This window comes from Xenopus laevis, chromosome 1S (assembly GCF_017654675.1).
Source record: "Xenopus laevis strain J_2021 chromosome 1S, Xenopus_laevis_v10.1, whole genome shotgun sequence".
NCBI classification, from domain to species: Eukaryota; Metazoa; Chordata; class Amphibia; order Anura; family Pipidae; genus Xenopus; species Xenopus laevis.
Genome location: NC_054372.1, coordinates 143,156,020 through 143,183,552, shown reverse-complemented (window position 1 = coordinate 143,183,552; position 27,533 = coordinate 143,156,020). Strand labels below are relative to the sequence as shown.

Genomic DNA, 27,533 nt, shown 5'->3' with positions numbered 1-27,533 from the left:
CAGTTCAGGAATATTTTAGGTCCCTCTTAACATATGGATTTGGATCTCTGCTGGGTTTCTTGTTTGCTCCAACCTCATTAAAAGATTCAACATATTTTGGGCAAAATGAAAACATAGAGAAGTATTCATACATACCTATTAATTTACACTGACATGTTTGTGTTCTACACCTGTACAGAATGATTACACTCACACTAGCCTTCTACTCACTTTTCTAAGTCATTTTGATTGGGTCTTTCTTAAGCAGATAAACAGAATATTTAGGGAAAATTTGTTTATTCAGCACAATATCTCTATAAAAACTAAGACAGTGGGATTAAGAGGATATAGAAAAGCCAATATGAGCAAATTTTGCTTGGCAATGAGTATTGCTAGTATGGGTCAAGTTCAAGTTAAAGCAGGTGAATATCCTGTATTGATGGAATTGATCAAGGCAAGACTATTACCATATAGTGTTGGAATACTAGATTCCAGGGATGCCATCATGTCGCTAATATTTTCCAAACTAAGTTGAGAAGTTGCCAACATTCTTTCATAATGGTACTTATGGTACAGGAGTGATTATTTTTGATAGGGTGGAAAGTCGTTCTATAGTTGTGAGGAGGTGATTTATGATTATGACAGCTTGATGCAATGTTTCAGGCCCAACAGGCTTAGTTCTGGTCTAAGTCCAGTTGTCCTATCAGTTTTGATATCAAGGAAATATCTAACTATAAAGGTTTAATCTTTATAGTTTTGTAAAATTCTGTAGGCTGTAGACAAGGACTCTCGCTCTTCTTATATTGCTACGGGTTACTCCTGTTTTACCTGGTATTTCCCAGGCTAACTGAAATTAAGTACTGCATGTATAACCACAACTGAAAATTCCCACCACCTTTTAGAATGGCATTAGTGGAATGACATAATATAATGATGAAAATAATGACGAAGGGGGTTTGAAGAAAATAAGTGGAGGGTAGACATGAGGGTCTATAACAAACTCTTTTCTGCCAAACTTGGCTTTTTACATTTGCCATCTTTCCCATTCTACAGAAATGTTAACAATATACCCTTCTCTCCTATTCCCCTTATGGCTCTTCATGATTCACCAGTTCACTTTTTTCAGAGTATTGTGTCCCCTTGGAAAATGTATTCCTTGTCTTTATAGGAAGATATTACTAGTGGTACATTTTCTCTTTACCTGATGGAGCACTATTTAAAAAACAAGTTATTTTCCCATGGGGGGGGGAGAGAGTTTTCTGTTGCTACTTCAAGGGCAGTTTATCTTTAATTTAGAATGTTTTAAATAAATAAGTAGATTGCCTACTAATGATCACATGTTTAAACGCCATTTCTAGTATATTCACTGGCGGGGTTGCCCATGGGTAGTAGTACTTATAATGTGAAAAAAGAAGAGAGCCAATAAAGACAGATATAAAGACGAACATTTTAATTTGCAATTAACTTGTCCTTTAGGACCTTTTATATGGTGATTTGCACACTCAAATCCATTCAGTTAAAAATATAAGAACATAATTTAACCAAATACACTACGTGATATGCGTTTATTTCATGAGTTTGGAGTGCCTTTATATTGGTCTTTGTTGGCTCTCTTCTTTTTATCAAACATTTAGTATGTAACAGTTTGTAATAAACTTTTTAATTGGTCTGTGTTTTTTATTTATTATTCTTTTCAAATCGATAGTTTAGCCTATTCTGCTTCTTTTCTGTCTGGAACTTTTTTTAGGATCTGTGCAATAAAACTTGCCCCCAAACCAGGAATTCAAAAATATTCACTTGCTTTCAGGCCACTTGCTCACCAAGCCCTTGTCTCATGAGACACTGGTTGGGGACCACTGGTTTACATCATAGACCAGTCAATTTTAAGGTGAACCATACCTAATCTAACTCCAAATTATATGTGCATTGTTTAGCCAATAGCAAAAGGATTCATGTGCGCACAAAAAATTTCCATATAGATAAAACCATTTTTAAGCACTGTTCTGCTACACAGAATAACCTACGATTTTCGCTGTAGCTTAGGATTTCCAGCAAAGTAAAAACTCACAAACAACATTTTCAGTTTCTGGGTTTAAAAAAGCCCTACAAAACTCAACAGGCAGACGGCACTTCTGGAATTAGGTTTATTGGAGTATGGTAACCAATGACTAAGGGATATACTCCCGAAACGCGTTAGGTTTCCACAGCAGTGACTCCAATAAGCCTAATTCCAGAAGTGCCGTCTGCCTGTTGAGTTTTGTAGCGTTCACAGTGGGGACACTGTTCGACTGAGCACCTGGTTTGAGGGAAGAGCGGTGAGCAGTAGCGGTCTCTTGTTGCGCTTTATTTAAAAAAGCCCTAGGTCAGTATCATCCCTTCTCATTTACATTTACGTGCCCTGGAAATCGAAATTGCAGGAACATACAGTACAGTACCTTATAATAATAATTTCTTTAATAGGTCAACTGTACCTATAATGCTTATTTGCTCATTAAAACATTCATGTCTTTTTGGATTTGTGCCTGAGACAGAGCATTGAAACCGTAAATACTGTCACACTTTCAAAGAGATAACACCAAAAGCAAGCCATCACACAGAGGCTGTATATTCTGTAGTTTATTAGCAATTATTTCTGGGGTACATATCAGGGATTTATAAAAGAAAGACAAAAGGAAGCAGAGGTCATGTGTTATGGATTTGCACTTGTTTAAAAAAGTCAATTCAGAAAGAATGTGTTATGCGCCTTTAATGCCTACCAGATTCTACACAGGCAGGTCTCTGATGCTTTGCTTCTTCCTAATAACTGGAGTATGAAATTGTTATTCCTTGTTAAAGGGGTGGTTCACCTTTGAAATAACTTTTAGTATTATGTAGAGAGTGATATTCTGAGACAATTTGCAATTGTTTTTCATTTATTTGTATTTGTGGTTTTTGAGTTATTTGTTTTTTTTATTCAGCAGCTCTCCAGTTTGCAATTTCAACAATGTGTTGCTATGGTTCAAATTACCATAGCAACCAAGCCCTAATTTGAATAAGAGACTGGAATATGAATAGGAGAGGCCTGAATAGTAAGCTGAGTAATAAAAATTAGGAATAACAATAGATTTGTAGCCTTACAGAGCATTTGTTTTTTAGAAGGGGTCAGCGACGCCCATTTGAAAGCTGCAAAAAGTCAGAAGAAAAAGGCAAATAGCTATTAAACAATAAAAAATAATCAAAACCAATTAAAGAATTGCTTATAATTGGCCATTTTATAACATATTAAAAGTGACCTTAAAGGTGAACCACCCCTTTAACTCTCCCCTTGCTGGATAAAATTTACAGCAAAGAATAAATGTTTCCATATGAAGACTGGTCATTAGTATGCCTAATAATCCTTATCAGACGGGTATAGTTGGAATATTTCAGCAGTGTGGTCTCTGTTAAAAGTGAAATAACAAATAGAATGCTAACTTTGGAATGGTTGGCATAATATGACTGCTTCCAGGGTACTCTTCTTCTGTTCTGTGTCTAGTTTATAAGCCCGAGAGATATCAGCAGAGACAGCAGCTACGAGGGAAATGCTGACAGTGTGCATTTTGATTCGGCATGTCTGATCCTTATATTTTATCCTTCCAATGCTTGCTATTTGACATACATGTGTGCTTTTCTTTTAGATGGGGGGAGGAGAAATCATACAGGCAAGTCATATGGCAAGTGCAGTTATTTGGATCTTAGTAATAATGCCAGACTCACAGCATCAGCTTTTCCCTTCTCAGATCATTTATGTGATTGTTTGCATCTAGATTACTGGCTTATTGAATATTGTTAAGGCACCTTGAAATTAAAATGGCGTTCTACACCTTAACAGATGATGTACAGTACATTGTATTGGCAAAAACACGTGGATATTTAACGAACTTAACTAACTAAATTGTTCTCCAACTCATACTCCTAGTGCCCTCCCAGGTATAAGGTGTACACTTGACTTAAACATTCTGTTGGAAAACACAATTTGTTGTTTCCTTCATATAAAAAGTTTAAAAGATATCAGTATTTAACATCTTTCTTCAGAGCATGGATATAAATAGTGCGGCCCTTTATAAGAGGTCTGGCTAAAGTTCAGCAGCCAGTTGCAGACTGGATGCTGAATGTATTAGCTCACTATTACATGTTAAAGGAACAGCAAAAAATGAAGGTTTGCAGTAATGAAAATATCATATAATGTTGCCCTGGTAAAACTGATCTGTTTGCTTCAGAAACACTACTATAGTTCATATAAACAAGCTGCTGTGTAGAAATGGCAGAAATTCAAAAAAAAGACTATATGGCCCAGGTTAAATAGTGGATAACACTATTATGTTCTACAGAGATTGTCTGCTATTTGCTGTGTAACCTGAGGCTTTTTTTCTTTTGAATGGCTGCCCCCACTGCTACACAGCAGCTTAATTATATAAACTAAAGTAGTGTTTTTGAAGCAAACACAGCAGTTTATACCAATGCAGGGCAACACTGAATTATGTTTTTATCACTTTAAAACACTTTCATTTTTTGATGTAATTGTTCCTTTAAGTGACTGAAAAATTGTATTAAAGAGGCAAATTACACCAGTTAGATACTTTTACCTACCGAATGACGGCTTGATATATACAAGCCTAAGACCCTTTGAAAGAGGTGGATTTGTTCAGGTGCTTAAAATCATTTACAGTTAATGCTCTGCATGAAACAGGCCCCTGCACCTCTGTATTGAGCCAGCATCTGGATCCTCAAGCCCTACAGGAAGATGGGCATGTGTTTCTCAAAGATACCTGTGCCCGTGTTTTTCCCCTTCTGAATCTGCTCACCAGGTTCTGCTCCCTAGACATTAGACTCTGTTGCAGCTCTTGGTCACATTGTAACACCATGGAAGAATGGTAACTGCAGTCAGTTTAGTGTTCTCTAGAAAAGTTGTACACATTAAAAAAGTGTTCAGGTTCTCGTGTTAACCCAATCATAAAGGCACTTACTAGAGGAGAGGTACCACACACTGGGGCTTTTTACCAACACTGGTGCGAGTGCAGCCAATGAACAATTAGCTTGGATCATTCTGCTTTCAGCTGGACAGCCCTAGCGTGACTATTAAATGGGGGCTACTGTTCAAACACAGATGGCAGGTTCAGACAACAAGAGAATAAATGATCAGCTCTAACCTTTCACCGTACCTTAAGTTTATAGTTGCATTATCATTTCACAGATTTTTGTGGTTTAAACACCACAGTGACTCTAAGCCCAATATGTGGGTACCTCTGGTACAAAATGGGATGCTAAACTGGAAATAAGCAACAAAACATCAAATACAGGCTTACTACTACTACTAATAATAATAATAATGTAAACAGGACAGTGCAAAACAACATTTGGGACAAGGAAAGGTTCCCTGGTTTCTCTTACTGTATCGTCAATTAAAAATGAAAACATTTAGCAACGTGCCCAGCCATCTAGCTGGAGTGCTGTGTGCAGGTTATTCATATTATAGATGTGAGTATAAAAAAGATTTAGACAAGATACATGGTTACCACGGAAAAAAAGCAAACACTCAATAAAGGACAGACGGGAGGACGGGGACGATGAACCGTTGGAGGGCTCCACCACCGTTTGAGGGTGCCAAGTTCAGCGATAATCCACAGACCCTGATAAATCAAAAGTGAGAGATCAATAACAGTACAGATGTTTGGAAAAGATTTGCAACGTTAGCAGTCTAGATGTTACAGAACTGAAATTACTAGTATTGTCAGCCAAGGATTCTGGGAGTTGTAGTTTAGTAACAGATGGGAGATGCATTCTGCAGATCCTTCCTCAATGAATATTAATGTGATACAAATAAAACCCTGCTTTTCAACATATTAGGGTTCATAAAAGGCATGCCGTTTTAATCATTTTTGAATGATGTTGGCTTTGTAAGCGTTGCCTAAAATCCCTAAACCTGACTGTCCCTTTTCAACCAGTCAGTTAGAATGTCTAACACTAACAGACTACTGAAGCACACATATGGCAGAAAGAGGAAACAAAGAGTAACTTGGGTGATCTCATAGGTAATGTAAAAACATTAGGAATTTCCTTTATGTCAAAATTATAAACCTCATACAAAGATAAAGTTTTTATATATTAAAAAAAGTTTAATTTCAGATGTATCTCTTTAAAGAACAGGGAGAAAGTGAAGCACAGATCAATGAAGAAACATGGGACTCCAACTAAAATAAAACAAAGGATGAGAAACCTGTGACTCTTATTTATCTAAAACTCCCAGCATCCCAATGACAGCTGAAAGCATATCTTGACAAGGTTAGTGCAACTGTATCCTTTGTGCGAATCCTTTGTCTAATTGTAGAGCTCGGTGCTGTAACTACTAAACTGTGTCAGTGCAGGCTTCATGTTACTCCTTTCTCATCTCTAATAAATCTCCCCCATATCCGCCCCAGTGCCCAGTTTGTTTGGATGAGAAGGTTTCAGCAGGACACATGAATGAGATTCCTGGCTCATATAGAGCAGCTGTTAGCGCTTGGCAGACATCTCTACCTTCTTTGGGATCCACAAAAAATTCATACAATTTAGGGTTAAAACAACATAAGGCTGTGAAGGCAGAGTTGATAAAGACACTCATGTAATGCACCTGCATGTAGCCAATGTGATTCTATCACTAAGCCCTGGATGTATGGTTGCACTGGTGTCTATACACACTGCTGGTCACTTAAACACAGGGCATGGAATGTACATAGCTGAGATGCTCTGCCTAATCCTTACAAAGCTTTGTGACCAAGTGAGAGGCCTCCCATCTATGCTGCCATCATAGTAAAGTCAATATTTAGGTTAGATAGGCTATATAAATCAGACTGCATGGAAACACAGACACTAAACACAGAGAGGGAGTTGAAGGCCTGCATTGTGCCCAGATGGGCAGAGCTTGGGTGTTACATCAGCCACTTCCTAAAGAACAAGCACCAAATACATCAAGTGATACACAGAAATCAGCATTATTTATTATGTTGTAGCGACTGGCAGAATAAAGTAATTGACTATGGACATCTTTATTTCCCCCTCTTGATCTCATTCTGTTACCTGGCGTTGTAGTGCTGGAGGGGAAGGAGGAAACACAACTTCTGCTACACTTTTAGGAGTGGTATTAGTAGTGGGGTAAGCAGTGAATGGAACAGCAAGACAGGACAGACATGCTACCTTAATAGCAATCACATTCACAGATAAAATTAAAAACATTTTAAAGGGAAAATATTCCCGAATTTTTACATGATCTCATTTATTTAGTTTGGCTCTGGTAGAAAAGGTGCATAAACACAGAAAATCTGAACTTCCAAAATATATATATATATATATATATATATATTATATATTAATATAAAATATGTTGGCGCTATATAAATACATAATAATAATATATATCACAATTTTCTTTCAACCTGCGGAGCCTCGTATGTCTGTGTAAATAAAAAATACGTTTGTACAGATTTATGGGAGTTCAGAGAGTGTTTATGCAGCTTTTATGCATAAGCCCAACTAACTCGCCTCATGTCAAAAAAATATATATTTTCCCTTGAAATAATGCATATTTGGAAGCTGCTTAGTTCCAATATACTTCAAGTCAAAAAGGGACAATACAAATAGCACAATTAAAGGAAACACACACACTCCATTTATTAGGATTTATCGGAGACAAATAAGAATACGTGTATAATGATGATGTTTTTCAGCAGGTTGGAAGATACATTTCTATTTGCATGACAAGAGATTGAAATGAAAGGGGACAGTAACATACAAGACCAATATTAGTCTGTAAAGGGTAAGAAAAGGGGAGAGAAAAGGCTTTGCCACTCTGTTGATGAAAGGTTTCATTATGGTAACACCTGCAGCACTGAGTGACTGAAGTAAAATGTAGCAATACAAAATAATGTGTGTGAAACATAGACTTCTGTTCCATCATACATAGATTCTGTTTAACAGTACTGAAGGTATTGGTACCACAAAAGGCAGGCTAAGATTCTGTACTACAACACACAGTGGGAGGTAGGGATTATAAAATAAGAATGTTACAATCCGGAAAGGTCTGGTGAATGTTTACTATTAAAGAGCCAAAGAAACAGGATTATGAGTGTTTCTGCTGCCTTCACAGAAAAAAACACAATATATGTTGAAAGGCAGATGTGTATGGAGCTGTGGAATGTACTGCAGTTTGTGCAAGACGACAGCGCCAATTCACCCCCCCCAAATCTTATTTACCATGCAGCTTTTTCTGTATCATATGGGCTACAGGTGGCAGAAAGTTCTGTTTTTTTACTACTGTATTCTTGGAATTAAAGCCACCATCTGGTAGTGTTTGCTAATCTGATCTACTCCTGCTCTATAAATCCCTCAATTCTGCTCTTGTAAAAAGTAATTGTGAAGGTCAAATACCTTGTGGATCTATATTTGTTTTTCTTAAAGAGACATGCAAGCAAAATGCCAGGCTCATGTCCATGCTAACAAATACCAATATAAGAATATAAAATGATTATTTCAAGCAGCATTGGTCACAAGTGTTTATTTCACTAGAGAGATGTTGTATTTACCCTCTGGGACTGGGTAAATGTAACATCCCAGTGAACAGTTTAGAATCCATAGCCAGCAACAAGAGTAGAACCAAGCAAACCCAATAACATCACGCCAACTTGAAGCGCAGCAGTAAAGAGTGACTGATGTTTATCAGAGCACAAGTCACAAGACTGGGGGCACCTGGAAATTTGACCACACGTCTAGCTCTATGGCAAATTTTTATAATTAAATATTGAAAAAAAATCTGTTTGCTTTTTTGAAAAATGTATTTCAATGCAGGATTTTTCTGGAGGAGAGCTATTAACTGCTACATTCTGTAAATTTTTTTTTACAGTTTTGCTAATGAAGGTGAATTGCTGTGGGTCTAACTTCTCCCAAGAGTCCTGTTGTCTTATATTATTACAATTACTTATTTGCTTATCTTGAAATTGTTACAAAAGTATCTTATCAGCAGCTGTGGCTGTTCTGGGCTCTCTGCCAAAAGCCAATTAGGTTAGAATTTTTATTTCTTTATCTGGCTGTTCAGTGCAGAGAAAAATGGGACTTTCCAGTACAAATGAGGGACTGCAGGTTGAGCTGTCAAAAGAGGGACTGTCCCTCTGAAAACGGGACAGTTGGGAGGTATTATATTATGACTGCTTATAGCAGCAAAATTTCCAGATAGCAATTTTAAGCCTGGAAAGCATACCCAGGGCTGGATTTACATAGTGGGCACCCCAAGGTCCACTGCCGTTTGTCACCCCTGTCCCCTCCCCTTTTCGTGCTAATTTTCATTGGGACCGGAACAATGGGGTTTGGAGCATGGGAAATGTAAAAATTATTGTATCTCCTGTGCATCCTCAGTGTTTTTGAACCAATGTGGGTGTGGTTGGGCAGCATGCCGCCCCCTAAAATCCTGCTGCCCTAGGCCCGGGCCTTGGTGGCCTTTCCACAAATCCGGGCCTGGGCATACCCAGTTATATTACCAGTGTAAGTGGTCATACAAAAACTAAATATACAGTTAGGTCCATAAATCTTTGGACAGAGAAAACCTTAAAGGGGATCTGTCACCCTAAGAAACATTTACAAATTATTTTCTATCATGTTAGCTGAGCAAAATAAACTTTACTTACACTATATTTATTATTTCAATTTTGTTTCCTTCAGTCTTGAAATGATACTATCACAGCAAGCAGGCAGCAGCAATTTTGTGGACACTGTTATTAAGATAAATTGTTCATCGCCCCAAAATCTTGTGTAAGCACGAGAATGGGAAACCTAATGCCCATACACAGTACCCTACATAGTTATAGGGCCACTGTTAGAAGTGCAGTGACATGTAGGAAGGGCTGAATGGAAAGTGAAAATAATTGACTGCCCCTCCACTATGCCTCAGGCATAGAGACGGGGCAGATAATATTTGATTGACAGCTCAGATATTTATATAAACACCTTTATAACAGGTATGGAAGTTTTACTGAAAAAAATTATTTGTGTTTCATGTTTAATTTGCAAAGGACTTTCATTATGTAGCTTTTTATGTGTAGATGACAGGTCCACTTTAAAAGACAAATTTGCAGTCAGAAACCTTCATTGTCATAGGGCTGCTGTACCATTTAAAGTAATAAAGCACCACCTATGGAGAAGACGCAGGATTCTTAATACTCTGTGGAAAAGTAGCAGTCCTTTAAGGTATCTATTGCCTCCAACATATGAGCAGAAAAGTCAGCACTGCTTGTAAACAGTACAGGACACCACAGCAATAATGGATTCATATTGTATTGTTGTATTGTTCAACACAAAGCATATATGGTACTATCATAACATGAAGTGGCTGCAGTGAGCATGCCCGCACAAATACTGCTAAGGATGTAGCACTTTCTGTTGCTGATGAGTTTAATACAGATAACTCATTTTGTCCTTTGTGATAACTGTAGCTGTTGCAAACTAATACAAACCCACCCGGTCCCCGCTAAGGATGCTGGGGAAGGCAGTTCAGTTGTAGGGTCATCTCTGAACTTGTAGCATATGAAAAGGACACAAGAGTAGCTGACTGGAGCTACCCAGAGGCTTTGAGACTGGAAGTTTCCGGTGCAGTGGAAAACATAAAAGTAAAACATGCAATAGCTATGGGAGAATAATCAAGGACTTGTGAATCCTTACACTGGAGCCAACGTTCTCCCTTTCAAATAAATCCTATTTATAACTACTCTTTCATTAGGAAAATAAAAAGCTTTGCAAGTTATGTACACATGCAACATGCCAGAAATTTCCCAGCAAAAGGAAACACTTTGAAATGGAATGAAGATGAAGAGGACTGGGACATTACTGAGCTTTATAGGGACTTACAGTTGTGCTCAGAATAACAGCAGTGTGTTTAAAAAGTGAATAAAGCTCAAAATCCTTTTAATAGCTTTTATTTCCATACACGTAAATGCATTGGGAACACTGCACATTCTATTCCAAAAACATGAAGAAAATGTATCAAATATTTGTTATTCCTTTACAGGAAGTGAAGAACATTCACTGTATAAACAGAAAAATCTTTCAAGATTTTGCTTTCCTTTGAATGACTGAACTAATATTTAGTTGTATAATCAGTGTTTCTGAGATCTGCTGCACATCTGTATTGCATAAAGTTCACCAACTTCTGGCACCTGTTACATTACACAATTCTTCTGCATTTCTTGGTTTTCCCTCAGAAATAGCATTTTTTATGTCAGCCCACAAGTTCAAGGTCCAGGGATTGGGCTGGCCACTACATAACATCAATCTTGTTGGCCAATACAGTGCTCACTTACAGAAGAAGACGTAGATCTAAATGGTGGCGCCCATGAGCTCCACTGCACTTACTCTGCACTGATACATGAGCAAACTCTTAAGGGCAATTTCAGGGGTAATTAACAATGCGGGGGGGGAAGCAGGGAGGGGGGCTACCTGGGGTAGTAGGTAGGGGCTTTTCTTATTGGGAGGTTTAGTTCTCCCTTAAGGACACCTGTTTTTTCACAGAATTAATGAGCTCACTAATTGAACTCCACACTGCTGTTATGTGGAACAAGCTATTATTATTTTAAACACTGGTATAATTTGGAACAAGTCTCAATAAATTGAGAAAATATGGGTGCTACCTAAACAAAATTACTGTATATAATTATAATATTGCTGTATTTAGAGAAAGTGGAATTCCTCGTGCTATAGAAGCATCAGTTCATACACAGGGTAAATTCCAGCTGCAAAATTCAGAAGTGTACGATTGGCCCTGAACACCAATTTTTTTAAAAAAAACTTTTATGGAGGGCCCTGGCGTCATAGTTTTTTTTTAACTTATAAGGGGCCCTGACCGTCAATAGCTTTTTATAACTTGTGTGGGGGGTTACCCTTTTTAGCGCTGATGTCTGAGTGGTCTTTTAACTGTGGTGTGGTGTGGAGTGGGCGAGAGGGGCCCAAAAAATTGTTGTCCAGGCCCTGTGATTTCTAATGGCGGCCCTGCCCATGCCTGTATTACATTTTTTTGCTGTTACTGGTCCTTTAAAATCATCACTGATATCACAATACTGCCAGGATGACAGCAAGAAATACTGCAAAAGAAAGTGTCTCCAGCTTGCTGTCGGCCTTATATGGCTTTTCATCTTACTCAAGCTAAACATATGGGATCTGGCAATTTACTCCTGTGACTTACCTAAAATCAAAGCATAGCTTCACCAAGAGCCTTTGCACATTTAATTCATAACATCCGAAAAGTAGTAAATATAATAGATTGTATTTTAAAAGCAATGTATTTTAAAGTGAGGTGGATGGCCCATGACTCTGTTTGAGCTTCTGGCTTTAACAGGTGGTGTCCACATGCAGAGGAGAGAATCTGCACTAGCTTGCTGGAAATACTAAGCAGATGTCTCAGTAAAGTCTTAGTAAACCATACACTAGTTCCTTTAGTAAACAGGTAGTGGGGAATCCAGTTGCCTTTCCCTTATAGTGAAAGTCTTGCAATCCCACTGTGACAAGCTAATTAAGCATCTTCAGTTGTGGGCACCATGTTCTCTATGTATCTTGTCACAGCCAACACACCAACTAAATTAAGAAAAGCATTTTACAAATTAGATTACCTCTGAAACATCTTCATTTTGGGTACTCAGACAAAGGCTCTGAAGGTTCTGAAATATTGCCACACTACCTGATACCTTTAGTCTACTGCACTGCCAGATTCTGAAGTTAAACAGCTGGAGGGCCACGGGTTGAGCTATCTCTTGTCTTTATCTCACCATAAAGGCAATGTCCATGAGGAAATTTGTCGCCAACCACAGATCTCCTTTTCTGCAAACGACTAATTTCCAAATGCTTTCCCACTGGCAATAAAGTGAACCACCGGTAGTAAAACATATATGTTTGCTTCGTTTTTCTGAAGTTGCACACAGTTTCCTCTTGAGACAATTTAGGGCGACTAAACTCCTCATGTGTCATTACCCTAAAAAGTTTTAAAGCCACAGAAAAAATAGTGTGTTGAAATATACATTGGAATGATGTGGCACTTTTGGTGTAAAGGCCTCTGGCAAAAAAGCACTATAATTGCATTTCCACACAATGTTTTGCTTGATACCACTGTTTAGGCGGCCATATACAGCCTGACATTGTACAGTACACAATCAATATGCCAGCCAGTTAAAAGAAGGGCTACAGTGTGATGTTTAGTAAATAGTAGAACTGTTTTTCCATAGATGTGATTTTTCAGGCAAATTGCTAAGTGATTTTAACAGCAGAGATTGAAGAGAAGCTCTGGCTCCTCATCACTTGCTCATACACTGTTCTTTTGTATAAGCAGCATGTAAAAAGATTTTTTAAAATGCCTTATCCTCATGCATTCTATAGTACATGGATAAGAGTTAGGATGAATGTGCTGTCGACATGTACTGTAACTCTGTGGAAGATTATATTGGTATAACTTTAAGCACTCTATAAAGAAAAACGAATGGAGCGTTTTGAAACAATTTTGATGCCAATTATGTTTATACATTATTTCTTGGTAGGATAATATCTCCCAGCATCTGGCCAGAGTCTGTACAGCCATTAGGATTTAGAACACAGCTGAGTCTATAGAAAGCAGCTGAACTTCTAACTGTATGGCCTTTTCCAACAAACATCACAGCCAAGTACTCACTACACTTCAAAGCTTTGGTAGTAAAAGGTTAAACGTTTCTGACCTAAAGAGTTAAAGAGAGAATTGCAACAAATCACAAGATGAAGTACAGCGGTACAGATGTTCCAAGTAGTCACAAAAAATATGGGAGTGGAGAATAAATGAAGTGGCTATTTTTAAAATGGAATGTTGGTCACAGAGACAAAGTCAGGGAGGGACGTGATTAAAGAGAAAAAAAAACTCCAAGCACTTTAGCCTAATCTATTGACAGTTAACCCTTATTCTGACATATTAGACCACTCCCCTTTCCCAAACTCCCACGGATCTGGTTTGTGACACGCCCCAAATCTACTAAGGGTACAGTTACACTAGATGCAGTGATAACTAGCTATGATCCATACAGCTGGGATTTTAGTGCAATTGTGCATCACACCGCTGCCACTGAGTGTTGTCAGTTTTGCTGCTGGAATTTTTTGGATAACCAGTAAAACCAGTTGCTGATTTGGTGTAATGGCACATAAGGAGATCTCCAGAACTTTGTTGCCCCAGCATTTTTTCGCTCCATGGTTTCGGACAATTAAGGCTACAAATCTGCCTCCATTCAATCTGAATAGAAATAACCATGATTCGCCTTGTCCTGTGTATTGACACAAGTATCTCTCAAAAACAAGATATAAAACAGTCTTTATACAGAGCTAGACACATTGTGGCAATTACAATTCACTTTAAAAGTGGGAGATCCACTTATAAAACACGGTAGAAGTTGATGTAGGTAGAGGAAAAAAGAATAAATAACAGTCAGTGATCTCACTGCACATAAGTCCTGACAGGAACCATGCATTCACTCGAATGACCCTCACCTTGTGAGTTTGTGTCTCACTCTTCTCCAGAAGGCTTCATCCTCATCTGTGCCTGCATCCGGGCAATCATCTCCTGCATTCTTCTCAACTGGAAGAGAATCAAAAGAAGAGATATCAGTAAATTTGAAGCCTTTCAGCGTTGTACATCCTTTTATTGGCCTGAAATTCGGCAACTGATATTGCCAGATCTACCAATCTTAAAGTGGACCTGTCACCCAGACACAAAAATCTGTATAATAAAAGTCCTTTTCAAATTAAACATGAAATCCAATTTCTATTTTTTATTAAAGCATTCATAGCTGCTGTAAGCTCATTTAAAAATCTCCGCTGTCAATCAAATATTGTCTGCCCCTCCTCTATGCCAATGGCATAGAGGCGGGGCAGACAATTACTTTCACTTTCCATTCAGCACTTCCTAGATGTCACAGCTCTCCACACATTCCCCCGTTCTCTTAACCATTTAATTGTGTATCCAGGGCATGGGGATGGACATCGGGTCCCCCATTCTGTTGCACAAACAAGATTCTGAGATGATACAAGGCTTGCCTTAATAACAGTGTCCACAAAATGGCTGCTGCCTGCTTGCTATAATTTTCGAATCCCAGACTGAAGGAAACAAGATTCAAATAATTTATATAGTGTAATTAAAGTTCATTTTGCTTGACTAATGTGATAAAATAGGATTTTGAATAATTTCTTTGGGTGTCGGGTCCCCTTTAAGGACAATCCAGTACTATGGGGTTCAGAGTAGATTCAGCATTGCCTATTAGTGGATGGTGGCATTTTAGTTAAAGATCTGCAAAGAAAGAATGTATGTATATATACACACACGTATATATACATCACACACATAGCTCCATCCTGCAGACAAATACAAATATATACATACACACAGACACATTTATTTATCTCAGGCATTTCACTGACACTGTCCAACCAGAATATGCCTTTTTCAGATTTGCTGAGAATATATTTTTCTTGGATTTATCCCCAAGTGCCTATTTTTATCCCTGTCTGGCTGCCACTTTCTCTCCGAATACATGCTCTAGTTATTGGGTCAATTTCCATGAGTGGAGGACAGACAGGAAATGTACCCACTCCAAGGAACCTGGAGATAAACTCTGCTTAGGAACATAAACACCAATAGCTGGAACTGAAAGCACTTTTGGCAAGTTAGAAATCATATTTATGCATACTCCATGAATGAACAGCATACAAATGCTAGGTAATTATTGGGATAAGACCAAAAATATATTTGTTCTTTCACACAGATCCTGGAGTCGCTCTTGCAAGGTGCACTGAATGTAAACTAAATACAGTAATAAAATGGCCCTTAGATTTATCTGACTGTATTAAACCTCTTCATATTGGGCATGTGAAAAATGCAAATTATGTAATGCTGACTATAGACAGGCCATTAAAACCAGAAATTTCTGACCAAATCAGCAGCTTATTGGATGATGTTTTGTACCTGCCAATCTGGCCAAATATTACCTACATTTTTATTCCACAGAGCACCAAAATTCTAGTAGCAGTCCTAATGCTTCAGTCAAGCAGAATTACTATTTTAGATTGAGGAAGGGTTAGTCTTACTTTTACACTCAATACATAGTTATACAACTCTCTTTTAATTGGCTTTTTTTATCTAAAATGTGCTAAATTCATTAGAATTATTTTGGGTGGATATGACCCTAATGGGCATGATGCACAAATTGTGTCAAACCATGATCAGGTTGCTAGGACCCATCCCAAATCTATCCATTCTGCTTCATTTAAAATTAGTTATAGCAAACAAAGAATAGAACAACGGCACAAGACAAAGACTGAATCTCCATACATAGTTTAAAACACCTTTACAGAATCAAGAGAAAACCTGGAACAAGAGCATAACTTTTATTTAAAAATAAAGTTTTTTGATAACATTACTACATTATCTTTATGTCATGGTCTATCTATGTCCTAGCCCCCAGTGCATTTTACCAGACTCTATAAACTGTTCATGACACAAAGCACTTTCTCACCACCATCTACCCTCAACAGTTACAGTTTGTATAGCTAGATGGACGAAGTTAGGGCTTTTCAGAGTATACTGTGAATATAATAATACAGTAACCTGTTTCTGGGAGGCATGATTCATATTGCCCCTGTAGTAGATAAATAAATGGCAAGCTATAATATGATTTAAATGAAAGTCTACAGATATACAGTAACCTGTAAGTACCAGTGTATTTATTCCTTTTGCATCTTGACTTGTAATGAATTATACCAGTTGGGCTCTGTCAACCGTGTGTATGTACTTCCTTATGTATTTTAGGGCATTGTGTAGATTCTAATATTTAAACATTCTTACTCTAGTTGGCAGTGGTGAGGTTAAGTATACTTTATAGTTGCTGACGGTAATCTAATTGACCTCTATTGCCCAGCTTTGACAGCAAGCATAGGGATACGGGAAACAGAAAAGATTTTTATAAGGGGGAAACGGCCCAAGACTGACAGGATGTTCCCACGATGGTCGCTGCAGAGCTAGTTTAAAAATACCTTTACATTGGACAATGACAATAAAAAGAGTAAGAAAATGGTCAAAATCCCATAGCCAAGAGCAACAATTTGTAAGCCTATACTGAGAATGCTGACGTGTAACATAATAAAATGCACCAAGTCTAGCAACCAAACAGATATCATTTAATAAGCAGCTGCTTGATAACAAACACAAGACTGGTGATACGAGAAGGCATCACAAAAAAAGAGAGGAAAGGACTAAAAGAACAAGAACCACTATGATCTTACAGTCTTAAATATTAATCCACCTGGACAGAGACATAACAATTAAGAAACAGCTTCATTTGCTGCTAGGGAGGAGGCTGAGAGAACTCAACAGATATCCATGCATGTGGATAAAAATAATTGGTGTAATATTTTAGCACACTGCCATCTGGTGGTCATATTAGTAAAAGTAGAAACTAACAACAATGCAATGTATTAGTAAGATATGTTTATTTAACAACCAGGCAGTCAGTACTCATGCTTCATTCCCTTATACCAAAAGGTTGATTATAATTGACTAGTATATCTCAAGCTATTGACTAAGTAGACCAAATGGGTGTTGATATTTTAAATACAACTCTGCCTGTCTGTCTCTCAGTGTAATGCAGTGAAGTACCAGTTTCTATAGCGCTGTAAGTAGACCCTTCAACGATTTTGGATAGTGCATTGCACATCATCAGATTACATTTTTAAGTCTGGTATTTTGTACTCCAAGAGGACCACATGACAACATGTCAAAAATGTCCTCCAACCTGAAAAACCAGTCCAGATTCCGGATCAAATCTGGGCATATATGGGCAACAGTCTCATACAGTCTCAAGATCCTGCATAAGCTGGAGCAGATGGTGAAAATACAAACCAGTGATTGCTTCATATCTTCACAGCAGGTTGCTCCTTCATGTGCTTGCAAGTAACCACTTTCGGGAAAGGGGGCTATGGAACAGTTAGCTGTAATGTTAGACCTTACTGCAGTAATTACTAAGGAACTGGGAATTGTGGGTGTACTAGTGGCACCTAAATATGCTACAAACAGGTTCATCCTCATGTGCTTGTATTCTAGGAAGAGGCTTATTTGCAAGATCCACTCTGCCCACAAAATTGTATTGTCTTGAGCATGTCTGGCTGCTGTAATTTTTTTACTTCTCTCTTTAACTATAACAGATACCAGTCACTTTACTTTATCTTGTTTATTACTATATTCTTCTTTTTTGTTGTATTTTGCTGTATAAATGTGCAATAAATCTAAGAGGAGTTTTGCCTAAGCAATGGGCGTCAAGACTTCCAAAGCACTATACATGCTAGCAATCCTTATGCTCAACTCCCTCCCTAACACGACCTATGTGCACACGAGCGTGCCCGAGGGGGAGGGGCTAGAGGAGAGAAGACTGCAGATGGGGGGCCTGGGCGATGGTGCGTGGGCCCTGAGGCTGGAAGCCCGGTGGGCCCCCCATTTCAAAGCTGGTTATACTTGCCTATGCTATAGGACAGGGGTCCCCAACCTTTTTTACTCGTGAGCCACATTTAAATGTAAAAAGAGTTGGAGAGCAACACAAGCATGAAAAAATCCATGAGGATGTCAAATAAGAGCTTTGATTGGCTGTTTGGTAGCCCCTATATGCACTGGTAGCCTACAGGAGGCTCTGTTTGGCAGTACATATGGTTTTTATACAACCAAAACTTGCCTCCAAGCCTGGAATTCAAAAATAAGCACCTGCTTTGAGGCCACTGGGAGCAACATCCAAGGGGTTGGTGAGCAACATGTTGCTCGCGAGCTACTGGTTGGGGACCACTGCTATAGGAGCAGAGCTGTCAGCATTTATAAAAGAGACACTTACTTCAGCTTCTTTTTGCTGTAGGATCATGTCTTTGTCAAGGACTTCTTCTTCCACCGGCCTGCAAAGAGCAGAGGGAAACACATCAAGATGCCTTGCCTGTCCCATGAATCTCGTACCATTTTAAGCATGCTGAGCTGACAGTTTAGTAAAATACGTACTTGCCAGTGCGTTTTAGCCTTTCTGACCGGAAGTTTTCATAGTGAAGATCCTGAGTGACTTCCTGGAGATCTTGCATGTGTGTCCTGTGTACAAAATAAAGAACTTGTGCCTTAACCCATGTACCAATAAAAAAAAAGCAAGGAACACTGATGCCAGCTATAGCGTTGCTACACATATTTCCACCATATTTGCACCATATATTATTTGCAGTCAGAGCCATACTAGACAAGAGTGTGGAAATCAATAACAGCCCCAACAGTAACTCAAGTAATCAAAGAGGCACAATACAACATGACAATGGAAGAGCTGATGGAGAATGACATCAAACGGAAAACTAAAAATGCAGACTTGTGGAGAGTCTGGAGATAAACACAAGTATTAGAAATGTGCAGACAAATGCTGCCAAGGCAAGTAGCAAATAACAGTACAACATAAACGAACTGAAATGGGTCAACATAGAGTTAAATGCTGCAATAGGTCATAAATGAAGTGCCTCCTCTCTTTTTTCCCTTTACCTCGATCCCTTCCAATCGTATACTAGGAGATATATTAGAAAATATGTACAACATGGGAAAGTATACGGTCTTGTTCAGTTTATTTCTTTGTCAAAAAACCAATAAAGAACCAATAAAGAAAGATTTGAAATAAAAGAAAGCAAGGGACTTTGTGGTTCATTTTTATTATTTGCCTTTTTCTTTTGAGTTTGACCCCATCTAAAAACAAATGCTCTGTAAGGCTACAAATGTATTGTTATTGTTACTCATCTTTCTATTCAGGCCTTCTAATATAAATCAATGCATGTTGCTTTGGACCGTAGCAACCAGATTTCTGATTGCAAACTGGAGATCTGCTGAATAAAAAGCTAAATAACTCAAAAACCACTGAAAACCAATTGCAAATTGTCTCAGAATATCACTCTCTACTTGATACTTAAAGTTAACTCAAAGGTGAACAACCCCTATAATAATAAAATCAAAGCTTTGCCTTAAAAAAGAAGCTGCATTCCACATATATATATATATATATATATATATATATATATATATATATATATATATATATATATATATATATATATATATATATATATATTTTATTTTATTTATTTTTTGCACAATAATTTTCTATTTATATTTTTGACAATAAATTTGACAGGGGAAAATAAGAATACATATGAGATGCCACGTACAATAACAAACACAGAAAATGTTATTTGAAAAGGCCATTCTCATCAGTTACAGTGCATGTCGTTTTTCTATGAAAACTAGGAATAAAATTAATCCATATTTTTGGGGATATGGCCACATGTAGACTATTTTGCTGAGGGTTTGGCGAATACTGAACTGATTTCAAGCCTAGTTTGCAAACCTATATTTGAGAAAAATAGAGATACAGGTGGTGCAGCTATCGGGGCAGGGGGTATCTGCACAGTGGGCCCAAAATATTACATTTGTACTTGGTCCCAGAGGGAACATTATCTTATTATAGGTAATAATAGATGTAAATCAAAATAAAGAAAAAAGTTATAACATATTTGAACAGTATTAATTCTTTGTAAAGTAGACTCGGCTTTCCAACACTCCCTCTTTAAGTTCCTAGTCCTAAGGCTTTACATGTCTTTATACAAATTAAGGCATTTTTTTTACATTACATACTGTAATAAATTAAAAGGGCACCCAAGCCCAAGCCCTCCAAGCCTTTGTGAAGCCAACCCTCTGACACTGCTAAAGGATCTTCTACGTTGTTTCAGTGACACTTGGCTGGGTGCAGAGCAATCCTTCCATAAGCTTAAGTCCTGTTTTAATTTGTAATTAGCCTATGGAAGGATTGCGCCCCCAGTCCAGCGTTTTTTAAACATCCAGATGATCCATTAGCAGTGTCGGTGGGTCAGCTTAGAAAAGATTCCAGGGCTGGGGGCGGCTATGTGTGGGCTTTTAGAGGAAAATATACAGCACCTCCTTGATATGGACACATTTCTATGATTTTTATAGGAACACGTCGGTATCAGTTTAAGGCACAGAGTAAAAAAAGCTGTTAAGAGTCGACACCTGAGATGCATGGTAAAATAACAGGATGGGTCAACTTGTAGGACAGGAGGATTATGTGCATTTAGCAGGAGCAGATAGGAAAATGAGATTTGTTTAAGAAGTGAAAGCATTTAAACTGCAAAGAATTAAGTTGACATCAAGCAAAGAAAACACATTACCCTTTCAGACTGCAGAAATCACTGTTTGATATGTTCAAACACACTTATAAGGCTAGTGTGGTCTTCAAAAATTCAGAGCAGACATAAAAATGCTGATAGATGTGCAAGTATTGGATCCGTTATCCGGAAACCCGTTATCCAGAAAGTTCCGAATTACGTAAAGGCCGTCTCCCATCTACTCCATATTATCCAAATAAACCACATTTTAAAAAAATTAATTCCCTTTTTCTCTGTAATAAAAAAACCTGTACCTTGTACTTGACCCAAACTAAGATATAATTAGCCCTTATTGGAAGCAAAACTAGCCTACTGGGTTTATTTAATGTTTACGTGATTTTATAAAAGACAAACTATGAAGTTCCAAATTAAGGAATCTGTTTTCTGGAAAACCCCAGGTCCCGAACATTCTGGATAACAGGTCCCGTACCTATACTATATTCCTGCTTAAAATACACTTTCAAACTGCCACCAGGGGGATCTGTATAAGCTAAAAAGCACTGCTTAGCATATTAATAACACCAGGAAGTGCAAGTGAATTTTTATAATTCTATGAAGAAATTACATACTGTCCATGGCACCCAAGCCTGGGGCTCAATAAAAATGTAAAAAATGTATATAAACTGAAAATTGTCATATAATCCTGTGTCTACATCAAGATGTAAATTGTTCCTTTAAGGGTAGTATTAACCAAGCAGATCTAAAGGCAAGAATTGCCTTAGCATGACAACCACATCTAAGCCACTTACACCAGCATGGTACGGAGTTTCAGGAAGTCATTATGTTCAGGGTTCTCCACCTCTACCACTCCCCAGGGGTACAGACGCCCTCGGATCTTTTTACCCTTTACTTCAATAAGCTGGTTGGAGCCGATGACTGCGAATGGGATGCTGGCCTGAGAAAGGAGGCAAATATTTTTACAACATTTTGCTTTGGTATTGTTTTTGAAACAGTTAGAAACATGTAAATAACTCTTTAAATTTTTTATCTTGCAACAGATAAGGTTTTTAAGCTAAAACTCGTTTAAAATGATTTTTCCCAGCTCACTTAATGATCTCACTGGGATGCTGGCAGTCTTTAAAAAAAGAGCAGTGATCTAGAAAATGGGGTAAATACTCTTAATGAATGTTTGTAAGCATTGCAAATATTAAAAACAAAACATACAAGACTGATGAAAGCTGATGCACAATATTTTTCACTTCCCCTCAATCGACTTATGTCCTAAGCAGTGATCCTACTTATGGTATACAACTAGATAGCCTAGAGAACAAGTCCAAAGAGCAGATGCATATATTCTGTATAAAGGGAACCTTAATCTACGTATATATGTTACCTTTTAGGGTAGTAAACTTTGCCGCAAGTCTAACAGAATTTAAAAAAACAACAAAAAAACACCTATATGTGCGCTAACATAAACAGCAGTTTTCTTGGAATTTTTTTAGTTTCATCAAGCAGCAATGCCCTTCTTTACTCAATAGGTGGGGCTCCTACTCTACCCCAATATTGACAGTTCTTTTTTAAAATCAGGTGTTTAGTTTCCAAAAAAAAAAACAGCCTCTAGTGAACACAGTAGGGATTTTTTTTTCTTTTAATTAACAGGCACCAGGTTTTATGAACTGTTATTAAAAGCAAATACATACTGGAAGGATGTTCTAGTGCTAGGCAGTTAAAAGGCAATTCGATTTTTCTGCTTAGAATCTAATAATGCTAATTAAATATAAGCGTCCCTATTAAACGTACTGAATAGGGTGAGGCCACAATCATAGAATTTATTCTATACCGGCACAGATTGCTCACCTTTAGCACCCGAGTCTGTTCTTTGAATTCTTCATCTTCATCAGAGTCTGCATCTGGGAGTTGATATATGCGGATCCCATGCTCTGCTATTTCATCCAGGACCTGGAGAGAGATGGAGACCAGCAGATATTGTATAAGATTACGCATTAGAGCAGAGGACAGAGACCATATCGTTTCAGGATATGAACACAGTGTTTCTCCCAAGGGTAAAGAACATTACATTTTCAGTGGCACTTTCCTTTTCCTACAATAAAATGGCTGCATTGGCAGGAGGCCCCTGAATTTGCTCTAATGGAAAACTAAGCGCTCTTTGCTTTGTTTGGGAACAGCTACCCATACCAAGATCTCAGAATGGGAGGGAAGTTTCACCACAATGTGCCCACAGGTGATGAGGAAAGATAAAGAAGTGGCATGTAAACTAAGATGTACTTTTGGCTAGTAGCACTTTGGACAAACGTCAAAACCCATTTGAAGAAAACATTTCAAAGGAAAGAAACTGACTAAAATAATAAACTCTTCAGTGTAAGCCTTATTTGGATAAAGAGGACTTTTTTGCGCTCACTTCCAGTTAAGAACTAAAATTTCCAAACAAAGCAGATTTTATTGTATACTTAATAATTATGGGGATAACTATGCAAAGGTTATGTAAATACAGTGTAGTGAATGTGACGGCATTTGACTACATGTAAATCCTGAATTTCTGTCTATTGTGGATTCACTTCTCACCACCATTTCAGAACATACAGTAGGTGCTTGTTGAACAAATATATTATTTTGACTACATTAAAATGTGTGGGTCTTGTAAGTTGGGAATAACAATCCTTTTTTTAACATAAGTTCATTAATGTAATGGGAATTTATACTATTTTGTTTAGTAAGGAAAAAAAGTAGGCATGCACCGAATCCACTATTTTGGATTCAACGGAACCCCCAAATGCTTTGCGAGAGATTCGGCCGAATACCAAACCGAATTTGTATATGCACATTAGGGGTGGGAAGGGGAAAACATTTTTTACTTCCTTGTTTTGTGACAAAGAGTCACGAGATTTCCCTTCCGCATATGCAAATTAGGATTCGGTTCGGCCAGGCAGAAGGATTCGGCCAAATCCAAATCCTGCTGAAAAAGGCCGAATCCCGAACCGAATGCTTCGGTGCATTCCTAAAAAAAATGTTTTTATTATTTCTTGTGCTTCCTGGTTCTTACAAGCAACTGTGTCATGCTAGACAATGATAATCCCTTTATGATGTCAGGCAGACATGGATATAAACTGTGAAATGTGAATTCTCTTGGCTTTTTGTCGATAATTTTAGTAACAAATACAAGCAATAAACAGTTCTCCTCAAATTAACATTTGTCTCTAGCTTTGTTCATACAGTGGTAACACAGGGTTCTTAACTTAACAAGCTTTGATGGGTGATATAGGTGTATGTAAAGCACATCATGCCATGTCGTCCCTTGGGGCTACTCCAGGCACTGACTCCCACCAGGGATATTTTGTCACTATCTCTAGAGTTTACCTTGGGTTTTGTCAAGTTGACTAGGTTAATCCAGGAGTCCCTTGTGGGAGGGGTGGGCCCCATCCAATGTATTAGTATACATTTAGCATAAAACAGCAAAACCCAGAACCTCAACCTTTCATGAGCTGTGGGTACCAGGTGGTCCACCACTCAAAATAGACACATATGGGGGAGAGTACTTGCGGGAAGTCTAGGGGGGCTTGCTTTTTGGCAATATCTGCCGTGTCTGTCTGCACCTAGGTGGAGACAATCAAGTTGATAGTGTGCCATCATGGCATGTGCCATCATGCTGTGCAGCCTCATGGTAATGGGACAATGAAGGTGGTTGGTGGAATGGTGGTGCGGTATTCCGGCCTCTTTCTGAGTAAACAATCACACATCTATGTGTGGTGTGTCACTTATAAAATTTATATAGGACTGTTAATTGTAAAAATGACCCACTGATGGCTATTTATTGCAATATAAACGACACATAAAGCTGCTGCTATTGTGTTTCCAATCAACCCCTCAAAACAATGTGATTCATTTGACAAAATACTGTCTTAGGGTATGCAGAACATAACTTTATGTCCAATTTAAAGCAACAGTAATACCAAAAAATAAAAGTGTTTTTAAGTATTTAAAATATAATGTAGTGTTGCCCTGCATTGGTAAAAGGTTATATGTTTATATATATATATATATATATATATATATATATATATATATATATATATATATATATATATATGTTTGCTTTAGAAAGTCTACTTCAGTTTATATAAATAGGCTGCTACTGTATGTAAACATGGAGGCTGCCATTAAAGCTGAAAAAGGAGAAAAAATACAAGTTCAGGTGGCCATATACGGGCGGATTAAAGCTGCCGATATCCATCCTTTTTAACCGATTCGGCAGTTTATCTGCCAGTGTGTGGGGGCTTCCACCGGGTCTCCTCAATTGATATCAGGAATTGGCCTGATATCAATCTGGCAGGTTTGATTTTTTCCTGCAATCGGAAGACCACATTGGCTAGTTGACACGGTCCTGTGATCCGTCGACACCCATTCTCTTTGTTGTAATCCAATCATTCAGCCCGCGGATTAAATCAATATCACTCTGCCGTGGTTGGGAATATTGGGAAAAGATCTGCTCGTTTGGCAGGGTTTCAAAATGAGCGAATCATATTGTGGATGGCCACCTTTACTTAGGAGATAGCAGCTTAACTCTGTAATAGAATACAATGGTATTCTACAGAGTGCATCTATTATCTGCTATGTAATCTGATCCTTGCGTGGCTGCCCCATGGGTTTTTTATATAAACTATAATAGTGTTTCTAAAGTAAACACACTAGTTTTACCAGTGTAGGGAAACAGTACATTATATTTAATTACTTTAAAATACTATCATTTTTTGGTGTTACTGTTCCTTTAAGAAATCAATATAAAAGACTTGGTGCTGTATATATTTAAACAAACCCCGATTGTAAGAATTTTTAGTAAACTGTTGCTAAACTCCCTGCAAGCCTGGGACAATTGACAACATCTTTAATCAAACCTATGCTGAAAAATTGGCTGCTGTCATTGTAAATGTGGGATACTGCCTAATTATAAAATGGATAACGGTCTAATGCTTCTAATATTAAAGAACCAAGGTAGGTTACTGCCTGCAGCTGGACACAAGTGAAATGTTTCCCACTAAGGGCCAAAGAAATACCTCTTGTATGCTATATAGCTGCAAAAAATACCTGAATCTATTAAACAAAACAACTGAAAATGGGATTACTAAATAACCGTATCTAAATCCTTCACAAACCCTCCTCCCCAAAACAAAAGATGATGGTGTAGATGACCTTGCATTTTGAAACTTATACATTGGTAAAAGGGTTGTTTAAAACTGTAAAAGACACTTAGAGGCACATTTATCAAAGGTCGAATTTCGATTTCATGTTAGTTTTTAAAAACTCCCCCAAACTCGAAATACGACCTTTGATAAATGTGACTAAGTGTCTTTTACAGATTTTCGAAAATCTAATTTTTAGAACTCAGATGAATGGAATCGACCCGAAAACTTGAATTTGATTCTAATTTTAAAAACTCAATATGAGTTTTTTCTCCGAAGGAAGGTTGCAGACAACTCAAAATTGATCCCTGGACCTCTCCCATTGACTGAAACAGCAATTCGGCAGGTCTTAGGTGGCGAATACTCGAATTCCGAGTTCTTAAAGGGCCAAAATCTAATTAAAAAAAACTTGAATGAAATTTGAATAACTGCCTAGTCTAATATGACAGTTTTGACCATAAAAACATTTAAAACTTCAAATTTCGAATTCAAATTTTTAATTAGGTTTAGGGATTGTGGGCTGATCCTCCATATATGATATGCAGTATGGAGTCACATTATACTTTGATTGTATAAGTAGAACTCATCAGCTTTCAATAGTGCTACACCACTGGGCTTCCTTTGTAAAAATAAATAAATAAAATAAAGCACATTTAGCAACAGACAAGGGATTGAGGTGTCCCACTGCAACTTCAGTACTTTATGCATGACCATAAAAGCTCAGTATGACGTCTGCTTGGAGGATTAACCCTTTTGTTATTTTACCAAACAATCCCATAAACAATAATGGTCTGTTACCCAGGACATAGGGAGGGATGGGTTAATTAAGTAAAGCAATCCTGGATTAAAATCAGAGTTTAAATAAGCTTAGAAAATGCTTTGTAAAAATGGTTAACTGCTGAGCTACTCACGCAGTGCTCCCGATTATGGTCAGCATGTTATTCAACCCTTTCCCTGCTAGAACCTAAGCCAGTGCCTATCAGAAAGAGTGGTCTTTAGAAGCTTTGAATTTTCCTGCAAAGATGATATTGAAAAGCCAACGCAATAGCCCAAACAATAGGGAACAAGAGACGTCAGCAAACTTAGATTCTCTAGATAACATCCTGGTGGTTGAACAATGGTGGGGGGAAAATAAAAATCACAACAGGC

General features: G+C 37.8%; 1 protein-coding gene across 3 annotated transcripts in view; it reads right to left on the bottom strand.

Moving 5' to 3' along the window:
• Nucleotides 1–2,580: 2,580 nt before the first annotated feature.
• LOC108707132 (septin-2A) overlaps nucleotides 2,581–27,533 on the bottom strand; it is a 55,456-nt gene continuing 30,503 nt past the window's right edge. For all 3 annotated transcript variants that reach the window (XM_018244120.2, XM_018244122.2, XM_018244123.2), the window contains exons 8-13: nucleotides 23,047–23,148; nucleotides 21,999–22,144; nucleotides 19,046–19,129; nucleotides 18,888–18,945; nucleotides 14,509–14,596; nucleotides 2,581–5,627 (exon numbers count right to left, since the gene is read on the bottom strand). In XM_018244120.2, coding sequence (XP_018099609.1) covers nucleotides 14,525–14,596; nucleotides 18,888–18,945; nucleotides 19,046–19,129; nucleotides 21,999–22,144; nucleotides 23,047–23,148 — 462 coding nt within the window. In that variant the 3' untranslated portion in view covers nucleotides 2,581–5,627; nucleotides 14,509–14,524. The remainder of the gene's footprint in view (nucleotides 5,628–14,508; nucleotides 14,597–18,887; nucleotides 18,946–19,045; nucleotides 19,130–21,998; nucleotides 22,145–23,046; nucleotides 23,149–27,533) is intronic.